At 41.5% G+C, this 12,660-nt stretch overlaps 1 protein-coding gene across 3 annotated transcripts in view; it reads left to right on the plus strand.

The window, feature by feature from the left end:
* The first annotated feature begins 210 nt into the window (after window positions 1-210).
* LOC101168545 (potassium voltage-gated channel subfamily C member 1-like) overlaps window positions 211-12,660 on the plus strand; it is a 60,760-nt gene continuing 48,310 nt past the window's right edge. For all 3 annotated transcript variants that reach the window (XM_023957818.1, XM_023957819.1, XM_023957820.1), the window contains exon 1: window positions 211-867. In XM_023957818.1, the coding sequence (XP_023813586.1) occupies window positions 325-867 (543 nt within the window). In that variant the 5' untranslated portion in view covers window positions 211-324. The remainder of the gene's footprint in view (window positions 868-12,660) is intronic.

Below are 12,660 nucleotides of genomic sequence, written 5' to 3' on the forward strand. Positions count from 1 at the left end.
AAACTCCTCATGTCTTGTTCCCTCAGCTCAGTCCAGGACAAGGGGACTGACTAGATCACGCATTGATCTCTGAGTCTGACTTTGGCGCTAATGAAACCTCGTTCATAAAGACCCCCCCTCCCCCCTTTCCCCCTGTCTCTCTAACACACGCGCGCGCGCGCGCGGACAGACTCCTCCTCCCTGCGCTCCTCTGTCCTCCGCGCTGCGCTGTTGGCCCGGAGACTCGCTGCCGCGGCGGACATTCTGCAGCGCAGAACAGCACTGCAGGTGGATGGAGAGGAGCGGGAGCCGCAGCAGCAGACTGAAGCATGCCCCAGCGCAGCCATGACTTGCTCGGCGTCAGATAGCGAGAAGATCGTCATCAACTGCGGGGGGATCCGACACGAGACCTACCGGAGCACCCTGAAGACGCTGCCGGGCACGCGCTTGTCCTGGCTGACCGAGCCCGATGCCTTCAGCAACTTTGATTACGACCCGAAGTCCGACGAGTTCTTCTTCGACCGCCACCCGGCCACCTTCGCCTTCATCCTCAACTACTACCGCACCGGGAAGCTGCACTGTCCCAGCGATGTGTGCGGGCCGCTCTTCGAGGAGGAGCTCGCCTTCTGGGGCATCGATGAGACGGACGTGGAGGCATGCTGCTGGATGAACTACAGGCAGCACCGCGACGCGGAGGAAGCGCTGGACAGCTTCGAGACCCCGGAGCCGGACGCGCCCGAGGACGACCCGGCGCTTACCGGTTGCGCGGACGGCGATCTGAAGCGGCTGTGCATGCAGGAGGATGGCCGCCGGGCGACACGGTGGCAGGTCTGGCAGCCCTGGATGTGGGCGCTCTTCGAGGACCCCTACTCCTCCAAATACGCCCGGGTGAGTGAGTGGCCCGAAACCTGTGCGGCGCGCGCTAAAACAGTCCGGTCGCTGTGCCAGGCTGTGCGTAAAAGTGCCTGAAAGGCTTCAGTGAAGGCTGAGAGGGAATTTGAAGGTGCTCCCGGACACCCCCCCACCCCGCCCCCCGGGCTCAGCCTATGCGGAATTCGGAGGTTTCCTCATTAGGCAGCGTGCTCAGCGGGTGACCGGAGAACTTTCCTATCAATGCGCGTAAAAAGATCATCCATATTTTTGAATAACTCAAAACAAAAACTCCAACGAAGTTAGTGGAACTCTGTTGAAATCTAAAAGCGTAAAAAAAATATGGACAGCTGCTTAAAGTATGTCCCTAAGAAGATCTTAAAAAAGAACATTGCCTGAAAGAAGGGAGTTTTTCTTTCATTTGGTCATCTCTCTCACATCCACCTGTAAAAACCCCGTCAGTTCCATCCCTTAAATGACATCAAGATCCCCCCACCACCACCTCGCACACCCAGACCACTGTTTCAGGTCATTCTGGATCAAGAAGCCTGGCTGTGAAGGGAGTTCTTTGCTCAGACCTATGTTGTTGAAATCTTTACCAAAAAAATGATAATACTATTTCCTTTCTTTATTATTATTTTCATTGCAGATTTTTGTCCTGTTCAATCAGGACTGAAGACAAAGTGAAAAATCTTTTTTAATGTATAGTTGCTGCAAACATTTTTGTTCTAAGGGAAAAAACCCAAACCCTAATCAGGGGACATAACAATGTCCAGAAACGCAGGAACTGGTTGTGCTTTGATTCAGTCTCTTTGGGATAATCAGGCTCACTCTGTGTCATTCTAATTCAAGATCAAACCATAACGCCTCCATCTTTGACTCTAAAAGTAAAGTAAAGCTCACCAACATAATAATTTTATCTAATCAAAAAAGTTGATTTAATGACAGTTTAAATGAGACATTGTCACATAAAAGGTCATAGAAAAAAAGAAAGAAAAAATTCAGTTCAGCTCCAAATCTAGAGAGAAAAATAACCTGTATGAGATCTGTAAATTACTTAAGACATTTATAGTACTTTCAAGAAATGTTGCATTTTTTTATCCCTGGAAATCCCAAGAACAACTTGCCTTTAAATAAATTTGACAAATTTTTAATTGCTTGTTCATTTAGGGTAGCAGCAAAAACAATAAAGGACCAAAAATCAAAATCCAAAAATGGAAGAAAAATGGCTAAATTACTACAACAAGATAAACTGAAAGAAAAAACCTGCGGATAAATTTGACCCTGTGGGTTCTCCAGGGTTTAAGACAAACTGACCCAAAGCAAAGCTCAGGTAAAACCGTCAGTGATGTTCATGACAATATAATTACCTCAAATAAATGTCATTCTCTATTTAATGAATCATAACTGAAATCCAGTTACATTTCACATCAACTGATTTTTAACTCAAATGATTGAGAATGTTTCATTTTTTTCATTCATCTTCTAATCCGTTTTGTCCCTTTCGGGGTCACGGGGCTGCTGGAGCCTATCCCCGCCACGTGCGGGCGAAGGCAGGGGACATGCTGGACAGGTGGTCAGTCTGTCGCAGGGCCACAATCACTCACAGATTTACTCTGACCTTCACACTTATAGGGACAATTTTGAGTGACCAATTAACCTATGAAGCATGTTTTTGGACGGTGGGAGTCTCCGGAGAAAACCCGCGCATGCGTGGGGAGAACATGCAAACTCCACACAGAAAGGTCCCCCATCGGTCTTCTTGCTGTGCGCAATAGCCCCAAACACTGCGCCACCGTGCAGCCCAAATGTAGTTTTCCATAAACATCTAACAAAGATATTTAGCCAAGAAACAGTTTGACTGAACAAAAAAACGTTGTGATAGACGACCAAAAGCAAACGAAGGTCCTCCTCATTTGGTCCATATGATCCATGCAAAGTCATCTTTGTTCTTTGACTCTTTCCTGTTTAGCGCTCACTTAGTCTACAACAATCCAGGCTGGAGTATGAATCTTTAACCTCCACACAGTAGGTTCCAGGTTACTCTCCTATCATTGGTTCACTGTTTACTGATAAATAAACGGGCCAAATAAAACAAAGAGCTTATGGGCACATAGAAGACAGAATTCTCTTGAGCTACATGTGTGTATTTTATATTTTCTACTATTGCCGGTCTTATAGAAGACAGTGTTGTTTGCAGTGTGATTGTTGTGGTTTTACGCCAATCCGCCACACAACGGACCCACTGCAGTTGCCTGTGCTCCTTTCGGGGTCACGGGGTTGCCGGAGCCTATCCTGGCCACTTGTGGGCGAAGGCAGGGGCACACTGGACAAGTTGCCAGTGTGTCGCAAGGCCTTATGGGTATATATCTTCTCAAATGAAGTGAATCACTGTAGACCTTAAAATAACAGATCTCTTTTCCAGAAAGTAAGACTGCAGTTAATATTTAGCTGCCATTAATATTTAGAGCTACCACCTTTTATTTTGAAATGACCAAAGGAGACTTTATTCTTCCAAAATGTTGATAAGCTTCAAACCCTTTGAATCTGACATTATAGCTACACAAAACAATCATTTTAACTCCATGTGATATTTCTGGTTTCCTTTTCCCATCAATGAGGGGTTTCTTTGAGTTTGATTTCTGAGTTCATGAAAAGAAAACCATTTATGACCAGAAATCTGAAGGGATCCTTTCTTTTTTCTTTTGACTAGCAAAAAAGGTTTATTTTAAATCTCTTTACACTGAGTCGATGAAACCAGAAATGGTGAAACAGGCTCAGAAGTACTGTTTTACATCTCCAAGCTCTTTTGTTCCCCATTTTTCTGCAGAAATCCAGTTTTCTAAACTGAAATGGAAATTTTTTTTCTACAACCAGAACGGAGGATTTTATCATGAAATTTCGTTTAATCTCGAAGTTTGTCTCTTGTGGTGCAGAGAGAGACGAATGCAGGCAAAGAAACTGGACTCTGAAGTTATTTGATCAGATTAGATCCGACACGGTCGTCCAAACTCATCATTAGTGTGGACCAGGATGTTACTTCAGCCCCATTTCCTCATTTTCGGATGGAACGGCCCTTCAGACCGGAACAGTTCATTTACACATGAATCAAACATCAGCTTTTTGAGTTTGGACCAGATCGGTTTGATGGATCTGTCTTTCCTGCAGCTGTGAGGAGACCTGAGCCTGAATCAGAACTCCGTTTTTTCACTAGTAAGTGACGTAATTCCTTTGAAACTCCACCTTCCCCGTGGGACGGATGCTGTGATCTAAACTCAGTTGTAAGAACACAGATTTTCTCTGGAGTTTCCTGTCCACAGACAGCATGCAGGCTGAGTTTGGTCTTTGATAGAGGTGCAGAGCACATCTGACTGTGAGGAAACATGAATGCAAACTGAGGTGAAGAGCAGGAAGCTGCAGATGGAAGGGTGAGCACATGAGCGCTGAGTGTGTCTGAGCTCTGTTGTTGACAGTTTATTGGCAGGTTATGGACAGAAAAATGAAGCATTTTTACAATATTTTTGTCTCTCAGTGGGACTTTTGAACCTTCAAATCTCAGCTTGGTGGCCAACATCATTTGTCAACTGATCTACATGAGAAGCTCTCTCTTTGTAAAATAAATGAATAAATCTGGTAACCATTTTTTCTGAATTTTGCATTTTTGCTGGGTTAATTTACCATAAATAAAGGAGCTTGTAAAACCGTTTTTCTTCCATGTGTATAGTTGATGTACTGACAGAGCCCTTTTCTTTCATTACTGACAAAAACAATGCCTTTCAAATTATCCCGTTAGGGGTCGCCACAGCGAATCAGCTTCACACAGGTGGTCTGGCAGAGTTTTTATGGCCACTGCTCTTCATGACTCAACCAAGGCACAGCGAGATCCAGATTGGCAGCAACGCCAAGGGTCTTCCCTAAGGACCCCCGCTGGATTTTAGCTCATAGCGCGCCCTGGTAAGTGAATCCAGGATTTCCTGCGTGACCGTCCTACACCCAGCCAACTGGGCTATCATAATTTCAATAAGGAGAGATATTAGAAATACAAGTAAAGCTTTCTTGGTGTTACAGAAAACTGTATATGAATTAAGTCTATAATCTTTGGTGGCTTGACTCTGGACCGATGACATCTTGCGTTCTTGGGATAAACTTGAACTATGGATGAATTAACCCCAAAGTCTTAACCCTGGTGATGGTTAGAGACTGGACCACACCAAAGAATCACTCAAGGTGGATAACAGGGTTGAGGATGACCGGTGTACCATCTAGAATGCAGACAGAGAGAATATCATTCATGAATCATTCGGATATTGATAAATCATGTAATAAAATGGTTACAGTATAATCGGGGTGGGATTATATAAGTTCGCTTCCTCCCACTCCCTTTCAAGCAATATTTATTAATATGTCTAATTATCCTAAGTTTGATTAGTTACTGTATGAATGTATAACTGATGTTTATATTGCTGTTGTGTATTATTTCTACTTAATTGCTTGAAATAAACCATTTCAAATCAAATCAAAATCAAAATTTGGCAAAGACATGATTGTAATTAACTGAGAAGAAAACTGGACTATTGGTTCAAAGTGAAATTGACGATGGTGTGTAGAGTGACGTAACAATCCAGCGTACCTGGAAGTGAGGCAGATCTTCCTCATTGAAATTGTGCCAAAGCTTTACGTTTGACAGCCATTAAAATGCGGATAAAGGCAAAACCATGCAAACCTATTCAGTCAAACAACTTTTGCAGTTTGGTAAAATATCTTTACCACACCATGATTAGGATGCAGGAGGGGTCTTCTAATTGAGAACATTTCGAAACCCTTTTTTGGATCAACAATCTAAATCCATTTGCTCATTATGTTGCCCACTTTCTCTCCATCGCAGAACAACACATTTACAGGAGTTTGTACATTTTAATCTTTAATTACGCAAAGGGTTGAAGAAAACTTTGGACCTGACTCCCTCTGATGGTCACCCTCACAGATTCTGGTTCTCATGGAGGTTTCTTCAACTGAGATGAGTTTCCTTTCACCTTTTGCGTCTGGGAATCACACTGAAGATCCCTCATGTGGTTCGATGGTCACTGTTATTGAAACAGCTTGGCCTTAATGGAATGATCAGAACTGAAATGGAGTATAACAATCAAAGTCAAGTACACTCAGTTTAATGGCTTTGCTGTTTTATAGCACCTTCAGTCAACCTCTACTATGGAATAGTACTTGATAAAGATGATTCAAATCATACTTTTATCACAGCTCTCACCTCACAGTGAGAAGGTTGTGGTTCAAATCCCGGCAGGACCTTTCTGTGTGGAGTTTGCATGTTTTCCTCCTGCATGTGTGTGTTTTGTCCAAACACTCTGGTTTCTTCCCACAGTCCAAAAACACACTTCATAGCTCAATTGGTATCTCTAAATTGCCCCTGGGCGACCCTGGTGTAGTGGTAGGGCGGTCGACCTCTGATTAGAAGATTGCAGGTTCGATTCCCGCCTTGCCCACCCATGTGTCGAAGGGTCCTTGTGCAAGACACTGAACTTTGCCTCTGGTGGGAGGTTGGTGCCAGTTTTCTGCAGAGGAGCCGCCATCAGTGTGTGAATGTGTGTGTGTGAATGTGACTGTAAACCACTTTGGGCCTTCGAGAAAGGTAGAAAAGCGCTATATAGGTAAACACCATTTACCATGTGAGGGTGTGGTTGTGCCCCAGTGATGGACTAGTGCCCATTTCATGGTGAACCCTGCCTTCACTCAACTGCTGGGATGAGCTAAAGCAACCCTGTATTCCTGGAAGAGATTAAGCTGGAATATGGATGGATAGATGGATAATTTAGTCTTTACTGGCTTGTGCATCTGGTGTCCATTGGTGAAGAAATGTTGCGTTTTTTTTCTTCTGCATTCCTTTTTCTGGGTGATTGAAGATTCCAGTGTTGCTTTGAATTGAGGCACAAAACTGTTTGTTGGTTTGTAAACCAGAGAAATAGAAAAGCTGTGCAGCTTTCACACTTTAGAGATTCTGCATGTCTTCAGCTATTTCAGCTGTTCTGGTTATATATACAGAATTTTTAGTCGGTTGAGAACTACACAGTTTATGTGTATTTTATGTCGTTTAAACACAGTTGTTACGTAAATCTTACGCAATAGTGCATGATTTTTGTGAGATGCATACGAAAAATTTGTGGCTTTCCATGACCGTTTCATGCTTAAAGGACTTTTCACGCTTGACCCACTGATGTGTAACCTTTACATCACGTATGCGGCGCACATATAACGTTCAAACTGCGTAATTGATGCACAAATCACTAATGAATTTCATATAAACAGCTCAATAATCACACACAGTTCATGTTCTACGTTGGTTTACGTGTTTTTTGCGTGGTTTGGTCGTACCTCTGTGGTTTTAACACGGTTCATTCGTGATACATCTGTGAAGATTTCACGTGAAGACCAAAACTTTTCCTGATTTTCCCACGCATATTCACATATGACCAGTTTTCATCTGTGCTATATGGGCAAAATGTAAATAGTGGCTGTGACACGGCCTTAAGTTATAAAGAGCTCTCTGGGATGAACCCCACCTACATCCAACAGAGGCGGGGATAGGCTCCAGCAACCCTCTGACCCCAAAAGGGATACAGCACATCTAGAAAATTGATGAATTGAAAATTTAAAAAACAACAGCAAAAAAATAGGACGTTAAAAGTTGGTGTGTTGGTGAACGAGAGTATGAGGAAGACCATGTTTTATATGAACTTCTCTTCATCATAAAGCTTTTTGTTGTTTTTTCTCAATGCTTGCGATACTTTCACATGGTTTAAATGTGTTTCCAAAGACTTTCCATTTAACTTTATAAACATTTTTTTCCTTCCACCCTTTTTGACTGTAAATATAAAAAAAATGTACTTTTTCATTAATTTGTTGTTTACTTTTTACATCAGTAGTATAATATTTCATTTAAAGAGGTCTTTAGATTTTAAAGCTTCCTGGCTGATCATTTTTCTGTAAGATGCTGCATGTGTCGGACCCCTCCTCTGCACAACAGATAAAATATGGGCTTCATTAAAGTGGAGACGTCAGGAAGCTTTATCTAAGACATATTTTGTATTCCTTTATTACTAATATATTCCACATAAGATTCCCAGCATGATTTTCATTTGAATAATATTTTACAACAGAGAGACCATCTACAATTATTTCTACAAGATACAAAAAAGAATACTTTTAGTTTTCTCACATTTAGGAAATTATTAATAGACTTCAAACCATGTTTGATGCAGGGGATTGGAACACTTATAGTAAATGTTATTGATAAAGCTGTTTTCAGTATTTCTGTTCTATAAGCCTCTAAGAGACTAAACATCAGTGAGGAGGGGGCAGCTCCTCACTTTGAAAGTCCCAGTTTGAAAACGGTTTCTGCCGTCAGCTGTTTTTGTTGGGGTCATGTTTTCTGTCAGTCAGCGGCTTTAAACATCTGCAAATGTTTCCGTTTTGTCGCCAATCTGAACCCAAGAGGCTTTCCCCAAACAATGTTGGGTAGCTGTGGTGCACTGTCCTCTGGTGGGAAGTTTGCATGTTTGGTTCCCGTTTTGCACACCCATGTGTCAAAGTGTCTTTGGCCAAGAAACTGAAAAGTATGTGATTGTGAATTTGCAGGCTGTTGAGCCTTTGAAGGTCAAAAGTGCATCAAATGTCCTATTTATTACAGCAAAAGTATTATTACTTAGTATTTATTTAACCAGAAGAACCGCTTTTTATATAGTCTCCAAGCCTGATGTCTGTTTTTGAAATGCACGTATGAACTGCTGTTACATACATTTCTCTTATTGTCATATTTAAAGTTTCTAAGAAATGAAAATCCTTTTAATATCTGCATATTTTCCTAGTTAATTGAATTCGACAAACAGCGAATTTGAAAAAAGGTCGATCCTTTTTGCACAAATCCTTATCATTGTCCAGATGAGGCTTTTTTTAAGCTGTAGACAAATCAGGCCCAAACTTCTCTAAATCAGACAGTTGAAGGTGTTTTTGGAGGTGAGTCTCATCTTTGGAGTCAGCAGGGGGACAGTTTGCAGCTGAAGCGTTCTGACAAATGCGTGTCGGTTTATGCTTTTGCTGCATTTCAGAGAACTGCAGCAGCAGAAGCACAGATTCCGAGTCTTCCTCTGTTTACACCAATAACTGATTCAGGGCGTTTTGACGATCAGACACACCTGTATGAGATTTGGACCAAAGACTCAATGAGTTCTGAGGTTTGTGGAGTTTGGTGGGCCCTTCTTTAAAATGTGTTGGGCATTAGATAAATGTTTTTAAGATGCACACATGTCCACATCCTTTTTCATGCTAAATAATTGTCAATCTGATGCATTTTTAATATAATTTTCTATTTATTTGTACCTTGGCCAGTTTTAGGCGAGTTCAGGTCATGCTTAGTAGATTCCATCCCTTTACTCTTTCAGTTGCAATCATCACAGCGCTTTTCTCTAAGCTCTCAGTCTATTTAAAAGTTCGATTTTTGGATGCCGTAGACGGCCATGTTGAAGTTTGTTATTTAAAGTAGGTTGCTGCCCATTAGTGTGGATGTTTGGCTGATGTTTGCAGAATTTCTGTACAATCTGGGAAACATTGCAGCCTAAAAGCCTCATCATCTAGGTTTGTGTTTGAGTTGAATTCTTGTTTAGCTGTGCATTGAAACCTGCTCACATGTTAAGCATCTGTTGTGTCAAATCCTCACTTTACATTGTTGTCCATGTAACATTAGCTTTATCTGTCACCAACCACCACTGAAGATGTTCTGAACACAAGAATTGGTCCAGTAAGTTCAGTGTGAAAAGAGCCTCCATGTTGCAGGACCTTCACTGACACTGCTGAAGCAAAGAGGATCAACAATATCATATTTCATCACAATTGGTCGGATTTGCTGCTGTCCTTAGGGTTGAAGCAATGACGGCTGCAGACAGCCTTGTAGAATATTCAACTGTTTACTAAAGGTTTGAGCGTGTGGAAATGTGCACATTTAGGTGGATTGAACAAGATAGTAAAGAGAATTCATGTAGTCTGTAATGAAAAAGCAAAAGCATGTTTTTGGTTTCTTTTATTGCCTCTCAGCTGTTTTTTTAGGAGTCACAACAATCACAATTGATTTGTCTTTGCTGTTATGTCTCACAACATTTCGCATTTCTGCATTCACCACCTCTTGTAGTATTAGCCCTTGTGTTAGCCTAGGCACTTTAACGTTGGGAGTTGGGTCATCTAGACCCACTAGACAGTGCTCTGAACCTTTTTTCTTCAATGATTTGTGATCTTCACTGGTGATTACATAAATCTTTCCACCTTTATCCACCTTTGTCATGGTAGGGAGAACACGTCAATGCAAGGGGGGGGGGTCATCTAAGATAGCACAAGGGTCAATATGGATGTTTATGGTGGAGAGCCAAAAACGTAGATGCAAACATATGTAATCAGAATAAGCAATGGGATTTTCAGCTACAGGAAGCAGGATTGTGGCTGCTGCTTTTATGTCTACAAGTGGTTCAAAGTTTGGTAAAAAATGGCTGCAGTCAATGTTGGAAGAAGAGACGCGGACACTAATAAACAGGACTCTGAGTCAGGGGCGGAGCTACAGGGGCCCAAGGGGGAAGCTGACCCCCAGCAAAAAGCATTGCCCCCCCACCCAATTTTTGAGTCAATAACAGTATAAATATTAACAAAGATTAAGAAATCATCAATATAAGCTTTTTTAAGAATATCAAAAATAACAAAACAAAACAAAAACAGTTATGAAAAAAATAAAATGAAACTGTTAGAAACACAGTTAATTCGCCTTCCACTCTGTTTTCTGTCCCACCGCCACTTAAAAGGTTCTAGCTCCTCACCCGTGTTCCTTTCGTGTACTTGACTGGAATAAAACGATGTTTGCTAAGTTTTATTAATGCGAATTTAGCTAAAAACAGAATCCAAACTGCAAACTACAGCTGCTTTACAGAACCAAGAGAATTCTAATAGGAGAAAGATGGCGATCTGGCATGGTTTGGTACAGAATGATGGGGAGAGTGAAGCCATGGTTACAGAAGCTATAATGTCCATACTTTTTGCAATAAGTTCTTTTCTCCCATTTTAAATCAGTTTATCCTGAGCAGATGACTGACCTTCGTCTGGACTGCTGTAACTTGTTTCTTTACATTCATGGATTCCTCTTAATCTAATGGAACTCCAGTGACCGGAAATCTCACATTTTTAGAAACGAGAATAGTAAATATTTGCTTAGTGTTTGGATTCCTAGGATTCATTTAAACTCTTTTTTTTCGTTGTTGCTTTTTTAATTGTTTGTGTTTCTACTTTAACTTAAAAGATGTTAATGTGACTTTTATAAGAACATCAAGTTTTTCGTGAATCAGCTAAAACGTAACACTGTTTAGTGAGATTGTGGGGAGAGTGTAGGGGTCAATAATGACCCATGACTGTTGCTGTAATGGCATAGCCTATTAGTACCCTCTGTTTTCTTGTAGCCGACAGCATTTGCCTGATATTTGAAATTGAATTACAGTAAATGACTAATTTGGGCTGCACGATAGGAGGAAAACATGCGATTTGCTAGAATAATGATCAATATTGCGATGACGATATAACGTGTGATACATGAACAAATAGCAAAACATCTAAATACATCATTTCCATGTCACTGCAACAGTTTTATTTAAATAAAAGTCAACATAACTCCAAATCACCCTCGTCTACATAGGAGGCAGGCATCTAACATCAAAGGGCTCCATCCTATTGGTCAAAGAGGTCAAGTGATCTACCTGATTGGTTAAATGCATAAAGGGATTTATTTGATTCGTTAAATACTTCAAGCTGCCATAATATTGTTTTAGCACATTTTAAGTAACCATCATTGCAATTTTTGCCATCATTTGCGACATGCATGTTGCACAGCTTGATATCGCGATAACGATAGATCTGCGATATGTTGTGCAGCCTATGATTTATAGAATAGACTACTATTTATCATGTGTATTACTATGGTATTAGCTGAGGGAAAATAATGATAAAGATTCTAAAGATTTGAGCTGAAAAACAAACTGAAAACATACAGTCATTTGTGTACAGCTGCTTCGAAGCAAAAGTGTAAAGATGAAAGGCGCCAAGGTGTTGAGCTCAGAACTGACTTGATTTAGTGTCCAAAATGAAACATCGTCTACAATTCTACAAGTAGATGGCTGAATCCGAATTCATTCCCTACCACTACGGCTTCTACCTACCCCTACATGTAGCCCTCCAAGCGGGGAGATATGGAATAATAGTGTCTTCAAATTTGGACTTTATTACCACTCGATGACATCATCAGTAGTTGCCAGTCTCCAACGTTAGCTCAAAAAAGATTACATGAAAAAGATCCTTGAACTAGACTGCAGGAGCTCCTCACATGTTTAAGCATCAAGGTTGACTCGGGAGTCATAGGGAAACATGTGTTTGGGAACAGTGTCACACCTGAGACGTTTCCATTCATCAGTTGGTTCGGCTGATCCTTCCCTGAAGATGCTGAGTGAGGATCAGAATGCCTGAGCCGATTTGCCGGCATAAGTACGGTGAACACAGTGATAAAGTATGAAAGTGTTTTGCACATGGTGCATCCTGTCCTTTGTGTGGTTTGAGTGTGACGTAGCATAGAGTGTCCTTAGCGTCAGGTTGGGCTCAGCTCTGAAGGAGCCGCTGTGACTTTCCACATTTCTCTTCTCATGTTTGCCATCTCTGCAGCATTTGGTCCAAGAGAGCAGCCGGGGAAGAGAAGAAGCCCTCAGGCACCATGATTTCATTTTT

The sequence above is a fragment of the Oryzias latipes genome, chromosome 8 (assembly GCF_002234675.1).
Source record: "Oryzias latipes chromosome 8, ASM223467v1".
NCBI lineage: Eukaryota > Metazoa > Chordata > Actinopteri > Beloniformes > Adrianichthyidae > Oryzias > Oryzias latipes.